The sequence below is a fragment of the Condylura cristata genome, unplaced genomic scaffold, assembly GCF_000260355.1.
Source record: "Condylura cristata isolate star-nosed mole 26May11 unplaced genomic scaffold, ConCri1.0 scaffold00033, whole genome shotgun sequence".
NCBI classification, from domain to species: Eukaryota; Metazoa; Chordata; class Mammalia; order Eulipotyphla; family Talpidae; genus Condylura; species Condylura cristata.
In genome coordinates this window covers 17,458,605-17,468,794 of record NW_004567134.1, presented here as the reverse complement: position 1 = coordinate 17,468,794, position 10,190 = coordinate 17,458,605, and the positions used below count along the sequence as shown (strand labels likewise).

The 10,190-nt window shown below is 62.2% G+C and overlaps 1 protein-coding gene across 6 annotated transcripts in view; it reads left to right on the top strand.

The window, feature by feature from the left end:
* GRM7 (glutamate receptor, metabotropic 7) overlaps positions 1-10,190 on the top strand; it is a 464,393-nt gene that overhangs the window by 437,778 nt on the left and 16,425 nt on the right. Inside the window, exons 10-11 of one of the 6 annotated variants that reach the window (XR_001146008.1) lie at positions 6,317-6,428; positions 8,913-9,000. The exons of 1 other annotated variant lie outside the window; for it this stretch is intronic. Coding sequence is in view for 4 of the 5 variants with exons in the window: in XM_012732164.1 (XP_012587618.1) it covers positions 1,791-1,861 (71 nt within the window). In the remaining variant the exon portion in view is untranslated. Of the gene's footprint in view, positions 1-1,790; positions 1,882-2,954; positions 3,070-6,316; positions 9,001-10,190 lie in introns of those variants that run through there. 4 more of the 6 variants (XM_012732164.1, XM_012732163.1, XM_004692395.2 and 1 more) reach the window with 4 other exon arrangements.

Genomic DNA, 10,190 nt, shown 5'->3' with positions numbered 1-10,190 from the left:
CCAGTGTCCATGCCGCCCAGCACCGGGCCAGTGTCCATGCCGCCCAGCACCGGGTCCCCGCACGCCCTCCGTCGTCAGTGTCCCGTGTAGCAGCTGTGCTCCATCACTGCCGTGTGCCGTCTGCGCATGTACGCGCCTCCCACCCAGCTCCGCCTGCAGCTGCGTGTCCTCAGGAATCACCGTGGCTTGCGGGTTTCATGGGGGAGGACATCAAAGGTGCCCGCCGTGCCTGACTGTTTCCCCCAAAGTTCAGTTTGGCTCTTAGGTTCTGCTGCTCTGGTTAACATGTCACTGTCTAAAAGAAAAACCTCTGTGTGGAGTAAGCACAGTAAATCTCAGCATTCCAAGGCGCCTGGATGCCGTGCAGATCACGGACATTCAGAGGCCGCCCGGTGCTCAGTGGTGTCTGCACCAGGGGGCTCGTCAGCTGGGGGCCTGAGGGCGGCTCAGCTCACGATGGCATTTTCACTTATAACAAGACCCCTGTGTCCGGAGAGTCGGGAGAGACCGACCCGGGTGGGCAGCTGCAGGTCTGGCCGCGGCTTCTCAACAAGCCCTTCCAGGAGCAGGGGCCTCAAGCCCTGGCCCTCACCTGCGCGCCCTGAATTTGGTCTCCCACACTTTCTGTGCTAACCTGGCACAGGTACGTTCAAGACCACAGGCTGATGTCAGACAAAGAGGGGGGACTTGGTTGAGTCCGCGGCTGGGCTTACCCATGGCCTCCCAGTCTGCGGCCAGTTGGAGGGGCGAGGCTGACGCAGGCAGTGTGGCTGTTGGGGGTGGGTAGGTTAGAACGGCCGCCATCCTCACCGGGACTGGTAGAACCAGAAGCTGCTTAGGAGATGCTTTCTTGGGAAGGACGGCAGTGTGTTCTGTGGCGTGTTCAAGCGGCATCTGTACTAAACGCTCATCCATCATCGGCGCTTACTGTCCCCAGGCCGTACAGAGAATTCCTTCAGTCCCCAACCTGGTCGGGGTGGGAGCAGCTAGAGAGCCAGGGTTGGACAGCCGGGGGTGGGACACCCTTCTAGGGAGCGGGGCTGTTGATGGCTGCTGAACCGCCCCCGAGATCCAGGCCAGGCCGCGCCTCAGGCAAGTGGATGCCAGGGCGCGTGTGGCGTGAGATACACGAGGACAGCCGCTCAGCCAGGCATCTGGAAGGTGCCCTGAGCGTGAGTGTGTGTTCTGGAGCCGTCTTTTCTTTACTACCTGGCATCCATAACAGTCGAAGGAAGATAGAGCAAGGCGAATTTGCACTTTTCTCAAATGACACAAAGGAATAGGACGCTCCACAGACAGCAGAATTTGATAGAGAGACAAGGGAGGCGGGAGCCGGGATGTGCGGGCCCCGCCCCCACCAGGGCGCCCCTAGGAATTCGCAGCTCGCTCGCTCGTGCGCCCCGGACTCTGCTGTGGGCTTTGTCTTGTTTTGCTGCCTCGTTTGTCTGGCTGCCTGTGCTCACTGTTCCGCCCGCTGGACTCATCACGTAGACTGGTCAGCAGGACTGGACTAGGCTGAGGGAAAGGGGATGGGCCCAGGAGGAAAAGCAGGCCCTGCCCAGGTAGACAAACCAGCTCCCGTCCCCACCCTCGAGCGCAAGCAAGTCGCAGCAAGGCCCGCCCGGGAGGCCCGACTCCCACGCGGCGCGGAGGTGCGGACGGCAACGGGCAGGCGGCCTGTGAGCCCGGCCGGCGGCCCGCGGGCGCCGGCACAAAAGCAGAGAAAGAATAAGAGGAATACTGTGTGCACGCTGATTTTACACATGCCTGTGTGTTTACTTTTCCTGTAGACTGTGCACCACCTGTAAGAAAGAGTGTGCAAAAGTCTGTGACTTGGTACACTATCCCACCAACAGTATAGCTCTTGCCTGCTTCCAAAAGGTAAGAAATGAGCTCGTTTCTGTTTACTTCTGTGTTCTTGTCTCCACTGAGAACTGGAAATGTCTCCTAAGCTCTGTGGCCAGTGGCCTGTCCGCGGGGCTGCGAAGACACAGCTCCAGGCTGGCCCGGGCCGAGCCCGCCCGCGTGGCTTCCGGAGCGGGGTGCGAGTGGGCAGTCGCGTCCAGGCAGGCTGGTCAGGCGGCCGCTGCCGGCCCCTCCCAGATGTGCCTCCCGTTACACCACCGGGGGAGAGAAGATGTTTCAATGCGGTCGCCCTCGGATTTTAGGTAGCGGTGCAGACGAGTCTCAGGCGCTGCTTTGCAAACGAGCAGAGAGGCTTGTCCGGGTTTTGTCGGCATGAGAGACGCGCAAAGGAGCGTGAACCTTCCCAGAGCGGACTCCTTCAAAAGATAGTCACTGGCCCCACCGTCTCGGGCATGAGGTCCCGCAGAGACGCCACCGCGGCTTGCCGGCAGGACCGCCGAGTGTGGACACTGGAGTGTGTGGCTCACAGAGAGTCAGGTCAGCGTGGCCATTTTAGAAAGGGGGAGTCTCAGTGAGGACACGGGGTCCCGAGACAGGCCCCAGTGTGAGTCCACCGAGAACTGTCCATAAGGGCCAGGAGGACGCAGAGACAGAGCTTAGAAGGAGAAAGGTTAGCGGTGGGAGCTGGGCGCAGATGGTAAGCGCCTCACTGGAGGCTCCCAGCTGACCTCGGGCTCCCGGCAGGCGAGGGACAGTAGTCGCCGTTACTGCTGTGGTCACTGGGGAAGCGCCGGCTTCCCAGTCCAGCCAGGCAGCGCCGTAACGCAGTGGGCAGCATCGTGACCTGGCCACGCCATGCCAACCGCAGGCCGGTGGGGAGGGCAACACAGAACAGCGTTATCAAAATCTGGGGGTGGCTTTGAAGAAAAGGGTCCCTCGGGGCTTCCTCTGAACCACCTATTCTGCTCAGAAAACAGGGAGACTGTCTTGGGGAGACTCGAGAGAGCAGGTCACATCCCCGAGCGGGGGGCTGCTGGGCTCTCTCCGGTGCTGCTAACAGAACTCCCCTCACCTCGTTGTTTCTATAGTGCTGTTCTGGACACGGTACCCCGCTTTATAACTTACCCATTCTGCTCCGAGACGAGACAGGAGCACACTCAAAGAGCGGTTACATGTCCTGGTTCTCGGCGGGTGCCGGCGACTTGGCACCTCATTCTGGACGCTGTCCCCCATTACTCCCTGCTCCCTGTCGACTCGCTCTGTCCTAGCTGCAAACTAGGCCACACTCTCTCCCAGGGGCTGGGAGCCGCGAGCCAGCTTGAGTGCGAGTCTCTGCCGTGCGTGGGCTTGTCCGGCCGCCTGGCCGGCCGTGTCCGTCCTTCCCGTGGGTCCGGGGGAGCAGAGGCGCGGGAGGAGCCCGGGATGTCCCCGGGAGGCCGCATCGCGCACGAAGCATCCTCGTTAGCTCCATCCCTGGCGACGCCTCTGGTTTCAACAGTGCGAGATGAACTATCTTACGTACCTTCTGCTAAAATAATAACATGTGCTGTTTAGATGGAAAGTTTTTGCAGCAGTTACCTGGTTGCCAAGATTTGGACTCGGCGCTCTCTGTCCTGCCAAAGTGAAGGCGGCCGGACCCGGGAGTCCACCCACTTCCGCAGGCCTCGGTCACCCGAGTCACATGGGGGACAGAAGCATCCTGCTCAGGTCCCTGCGAGACTGGAGCCTTCTGGGGAACAGGCTGTGCTGTGTGCGCAAAGCATTCCTAGGCGGGCGTCTCGGGGAGCCCAGACCGGCGAGAGAAGTCTGTAGGCCGCAGAGGGACAGTCTGCACGGCCATGTGTGTCTCGGGCTGGACGAGGCAGGTTCGCACGTGGGCAGAGGTGCCCCCCTGGGCAAGCCCTCATTTCCACGCCAGCTCCCGGGACAGCCCCGCCCCAGGGCCAGGCACCCTCTTGAGGGCATCGGGAAGGCCCTGCGGGGCGTCAGCTCCGGTCACCGTCCAGGGCAAACTGCGCCGGCTTAGCTGAGCACCAGCAGGCCGGGAACCGGGCGGCCTTGGAGGGAGGGACAAGGCGCGCCGGGAGGGGCTGGAGAGAGACAGGGCTTCACTCAGGCCTGGACTCTCAGCCCGGTCCTGCCCCCGGGGACTGTGCCCCCGAGCACTTCCCTGGTGACCTTCCACAGTCTTGAACAGTTGTATGAACGGGCTTGTCTCCTCTTTCCGTTAATTATCCTGCCGGGCTCATCCACGTTTTCAAGCTCCGTGGAACCACGTGACCCCAAGCATCCACGTCTTGCCGAAGGTCTTTCCTCTTTCACATTCGCTGAGAAAGGTCCGAGTTCATGGGGGCTTTCCTCAATGGAAAATAAACCCTCAAGTCGCAGAGTAAAGAGCATGTACCCCGACTTCCCGCGTGACGGCCTGAGCGGTGAAGGCAGCGCCTGGCTTCTGGCCCGCCGCTTTCTGCCTGGGGCTCTGGAAATCACACCCTATCTCACACGAGGGCTGGCCACTCTCTGCACCCTCAGAAGCCAGCTGACACTCGCTGTCTCTGTTCCGCAACTTCAGTTTGACCTAGACAGCAGCGCACCCTAGTAGGATTCATACCAGTTCTCAGCACAGAAGAAACACACATCACACCCCGATGTCATAAAAACGACGTCGATTGTCCGCTCAAGGGTGCCGCCCCTCCCTGCCCCGGCCAGCGCTGACAAACGGTAAGCCTACCCTCACATTGCATCAGCCCGAGACGTGTTTGGCCAGCACCTCCCCTGGCCCAGTGGCACCAAGACAGAATGGGGGACAGTGAGGGTCAGTACGCCGGGTCGCCCAGAGCTGAGGGAGACTTAAAGACAAGCCAATATGCGGGGCACAGAGCTGGTGGGGGAGGCTGGCACCAGGGGCCGGCAAGCCCTGCAGGAGGGCTTCGCCTAGCAGGCCTGGGTGAGCTGGTCGCAAAGGATGAGGAACTCTGGGCGGCACAGAGTTCCGTCGGCAGAGACACTGGGCCGAAGGCAAGGCTGCTCCAAGAGGCTGGAGTGTAAAAGAATACGGTCTGCAGGGGGCAAGAAAGCACTCGTGGGGCTGAAGTGCTGCCTGAAGGAGGGAGTTTCAGGAGATGGCACTTGGAAACAGCCTGGTGTAAGGGGACCCACCCTCCATCTCGGGAACTTTAGAGATGTGAGGTGCTCACTAAAACAGCAGTTCAAAAGAGTACATGCACCCTATGTTTATTACACACTATTTATTATCAATGAGCCTGGAATCAACCCAATTGCCCAAAGGTAGATGACTGGATCAAGAGGTCTATAGATTTGATGGAATACTATGCAGCCATCAAAAAGACAAACTCATGCCATTTGCAGCACTATGACTGGAGCTAGAAGGGATCATGCTCAGTGAAACAAACCAGAAGGAAAAAGAAAAATGTCAGATGGTTTCACTTATAGGGAGACTATAGGGGACCAAGGGGAAAAAACAATCACCACCACAATAATAAACTATGAGAAGACAAAACACAACTGTAAATCAGACATTCTGGAGGGGAGGAGGGAGAGGGATCAAAACAAGGGGGGAGAGCACACAAGGGACTAGAGTGATGTCGCGTGGGTGAAAGGGGGGTGGGAACCCTTGGGGACTGCACCTTAGAAAAGAGCGCCAGCATTGCAAGAAAAGTAAACATGCTTTGCACGGAACATGAGCCCACATGCACGGAGCCAGGCCCACCCCTTCCTGGCAACGCGAAGGAAGCGAAGTCCGAGCCGTCGTCGCGAGCAAGCGCCTCGTCTGGGTCCTCCGGCAGAACTGCACCCCCCAGGTCAAGTGTTTAAGGGACGAAGGCCCCCCGGAGAGGCCATTTTTGCCCTGGCGTCACAGCTTCCAGAACTGTCACCTCTCAAACTGGCAGCTGCCGCTGCCTTGTGTAACCCCTTGGGGGTGCACCCGGGTCGAGAGCCGCCTATGCGTGCGGGGTCCTCCTCTCATGGACTGGGGTGGCCCCCTGGCCTCTAGGGGGCCCTGAGTGGACTTTAACAGCCTCCAGCTTTGCCTCGGTAAAATCAAAAGCAGACTCAGTCTGGTAGTTTCCCGGCGACGCGGTTTCTTGGGGACGCGGTCACCTGGGCCACGCGCCATCTGCCCGTGAAGGAGACCTGCGTCCTCATCAAGGTCGGTGAGCGCCTGTGATGGCTCCTCCTCCCAACCCCTCGGACGAGCATCTTCCCGGAAGGCGGACGGGACCATGGGGCCTGCCCCTGAGGACACGGCTCAGCGTCACAGATGCTGTTTTGACTGTACAATGGAACTTGGATGCATTTTAAATTAACTTTCTCTAGGACTCCAAGGTAATCATTCTTTCTCTTTATGATCCACATGAATAGTCTCAATTTGTTCTTTTCAACTTTAAGATTAGTTCTGGATTCTCTTTACATCTCTGCCCTCTTTCAGAGCAGCCTCCGAGGACCCCGGCATGCGCCGAGGGCTGAGGGACGTGTCTCCGCCCGTCGCTGCTGCACCGACCCACTTAGAAGACGTGACGTGGGCCTCACACCCGGTTTCTGTAAGTGTCGGGCCACGCGGAGGGGCCCTGCACGCGTGGCTGCCGGAGACCAGCTCCGGAGACCTGGGCTGAGGAGGGGGAGCCCAACAGACTGGAAACAAGGAACCGACAGACTCAAAACGGAGTCCGAACGCGGGCCCGGACAGGCCTGCCAGCCCGGCTCTCAGGTCCACTGACACAAACCGCCCCTCCTCGTTAGCTCCTAGACAGCGAACACTTCGGGCCCTGCGCTATGGGGGTAGTGTGCCCCCTTTCCCATCTCAGGCTTAGCGTCATGACACAGGACAGGGTCTCGCGGCCTGGACACGGCCACCCCGAGGGTCCCCCGCCAGCCTCAGGACTTAGGGTCTCAGCGCAGGGTCCTCCCGCTGGCGAGGAGGGAGCCCCGAGCGGCGTGCTGTTCTCTGGGACCCCCCCACCCTGGCTCTGTCTCCTCCCGGCCGATCGCTGGCTTCCTCGAGTTGAAGGGGGCACGGGCGGTCCCGATGGGGCTCCCTGGGGACAGGGCGGCTCGTGCACAAGGCCCCTCTGCAGCGGCCGTGACCCGAGGCGGCCGCGGCCCCCGCCTGGCTCCGCGCTTCAGCTTGGCTGGCGTCCACCTCCGCTCTGCTTTGTCACTATCAGCTGCTGAGAGCTGCGAATCTGCCGCGGGCTTGCCGGGGATGTCCAGTGTCCGGCTTTGTGCTGGGTCACTGGCCTTCCGCTGGGTCGCCCGTGGTCTCGGCACTTGGAGAAACTGACAGGAGCCGTCAGGGCTCAGGAGGCTGTGGAGGGCCCAGGCCGCCCGCTCTGTGGCTGTCTCTGGACCCCCACAGGGGCCTGGCCACGCGCAGAAGCTCACCCCGCAGTGGTAGTTCTGGGCGGCGATGACTGGCACAGCACCCCGAAGCCTTCGCTTGTGAAAAAGCACCCGTCTCCCGCTGACGCTGGGGCACAGCAGCAAGCCCGTGAGCCCAGCTCGAGACTGGCCGAGACCGGGTCTTGGTCCAGTGGACACTGAACGCCGGCCTGCTCTGGAGGGTCAGTGTGACCACGCTGCTGCCTCACGGCAGTGTCCAGCCGGTGACCCTTGAGGAGGGGCCGCCCTGCACCGTGCCTGCTACCCCGAGCACCCAGCTCCCGCCGCGCAGGCCTGGTCCCGCCTGACGTGGGCACCGGCACTCAGAGCGGCGCGGCAGGGCCCCCGTCACGCGCCGGGCCCAGGCTGCACGGCATCCGGTCGCCCCTCGTCACCGCGGACAGGACGCTGCTCCCACGGGACCTGGCCGGCAGCGCCCGCTGCTCTCCTGACTCAATTCCCAGCTCCTCCACTTCCTGAAGCTTCCACCACCTGTCTGGGCCACAGAGCAGGGCCCTCCTCTGATGTCGGCCCCTCCTGGGGTGCAGTGAGCCCTCCACACCCCGTTCCTCTGAGGTCCTGCAGAGGATGAGACCCGCCCCCTGCTCCTGCATTCTTCTGGTGGTGTGAAAAATTAAGACTGGGGTTCCGGCCTCACGAACGCGGCCTCCCAGAGCCACAGGTCCCAGTCGGGCCTCACCGCTGAACACTCCGCGGCTCCTGCTGGCCGAGGGCCGCCTGACCAGAATTAAAACCTCCGAGGCGCCCATGAACGCCGTGGACACCGGCGTGGGAGCTGACGCCGGGCTATGCACCAGGCGAGGAACTGACGGTGTCGAGAACACGGCACCCCCCGGGCCCACGCGCGTGAAAAGTTAATGCTGCCCACAGCTGCTTCTCCAGCTTCTCTCTGATTTTGCCACCGCAAAGCTCCACAGAGCAACTGGCCCCCAGGGCCCGTCCCGTGTGGGCTGCAAACCTGGCTGGCTCGGCCCCCGCGGGCCCGCACGCCCGCGCTGAATTCCCTCCAGGAACCGCCCTCCGCTCCCCCTCCGCTCCCCTAGTTTTTCGTCATGTTTGCACAGTCCATTTGCATTCTAAAACCCCGGGCTTCGCCCAGTCCAGGCCGAGCTCAGCTGCCGCCTCGCTCCAGGCAAGGAGTGCTCACTCCCTCGCTGGACAGGACACCAAGGTGGGGTCTGCTCCCTCGGGCCCCCGGGAAGCCGCCCCGTCACCACCGAATGCGACACGTGGGGGGCCTTGCTCTGGGGCTGGGGGAGCGCAGTCCCCCGCGGCCCTCGTGGAGAGCCAGCCATGTCCACTCAGCTCTTCTCCCCCTGGGCACTGGGCACGGGGCCGCTGTCTCTTCTGGGTCAAGCTGCTTGGGGTCCTCCCATCTGCCAGCGGGCATGAAAGAAAGTGTGGGGCACTGTGTTTGTGCCCAGTGGCAAGATGCTGACCCCAGAGAAGAGGCTGCCCTCTGCCTCAGTTTCCTCACCTGTACACTAGACCCTCAGAGCTAGGTGGGAGGCCCAAGGGAAGGAAAATGCTTCCAGCTGAGTCGGCTCCAGTCGGACGCGACACTTAGTTGTCACTGCTGTCACCCTTCGCCTGAATTAATAGGGCTCTCTGCTTGCTTCCTCTAGTGACGAGCCTGGAGACGCCGCGGGAGCCTGCTCCCCGTGATCCATGCGCCCCTGTTTTCTGTATCACGCACAATAAAGTCTGTGCATGTCACGCAATCCATCTGCGCCTCATTTTTGCCTAGAAAAGCCCGTGGGGTTTTCAGACTGAAGGGCAGGGGCGGCGGCAGCCTATTTGTGTGGTCACTTCTGGGGCCGCGAGGCCCTCGGGGTGCAGGTTCGCCGCAGTGTGGAAGCAGCGTCTTTGAGCTTCCCTGCACCTGTCTCCTGGCGGCCCCCGGGCCAGGCACTGAGCACAGCGGCCAGGTCGACGTGGACCGCGGCTACCTGGTGGGGCACAGGTATCCGCGCAGGTAGGCCCACTCTGCAAATCCCATGTAGAGCTCAGCTGGGCTGCCTGAGACCCCAGTACCAAACGTGCCCCCAAGGGCTCTCTTCTCTGTTCCAACAAGATGAAACAAAGTGTCTGGAGCCAGAAGAAGCTCGCCAAGCTGCGGCAACGTGCAGGGCCGAGCGGTGGGGCTGTGGGGCACCTGCAGAGGGTGGACCCGCCTGGGCCGGTGAGGGGGGCGGGTCGCCACTGCCTCTGGAACTGCGGAGGTGAAGGGCTCACACAGCACAGAGCAGAGGCCTGCAGCCACCTGGAGCCCCGCGTCCGGGGAGCCCCTTCACCGCGGCTGTGCAGGCTCCGGCTCCGGCTCCGGCTCGGAAACCAGCACCCTGCGGACGCCGCCGCCGGCCCCAAACACCTGAGGCTGCAGGCGCCAGGTGCGGATGAGGCTTCGGAGAAGGCCGCGGGCAGAGCCGACACAACTGAAGACCGTAAAGCCCGCACCAGTGCCGCGCTGCCGCGGTCGCTGACGGCCTTGGGACGGCGACCCGGGCCGACCCCACCTCCACGGCTACTCTGAAGCCCCCGCGGGCGCCGCGGCTTGCGGGGTTTGCTTAGCTCCGCGCACCCCCACCGCTAGTGAGGCTCGGGAAGCCTGGACTGTTCGCAGCCGGCCGCAAAGCTCTTTGCTGAGTGCGAAAACAAACCAAAATCAACTCTGAAGTCCTGTTTAAGGCAGAGAATTTGCCAGAAGAGAGATCCGTGACGCGCTGCGGGGGGCTTCAGCCGGACACCCTCTCCTCGCCCGGCCGTCAGCAGTCACCTGCGCGTGCACAGCCGCTCCGGGGACTGCACGGCCCAGGCGCGGCGTCCTCCAGCCGGAGAAGCAGCAGGAGCCCGCGCGGGTGCCTTCGCCCAGCGGCAGCTCCCGGGACGGTAACCAGCGCGTC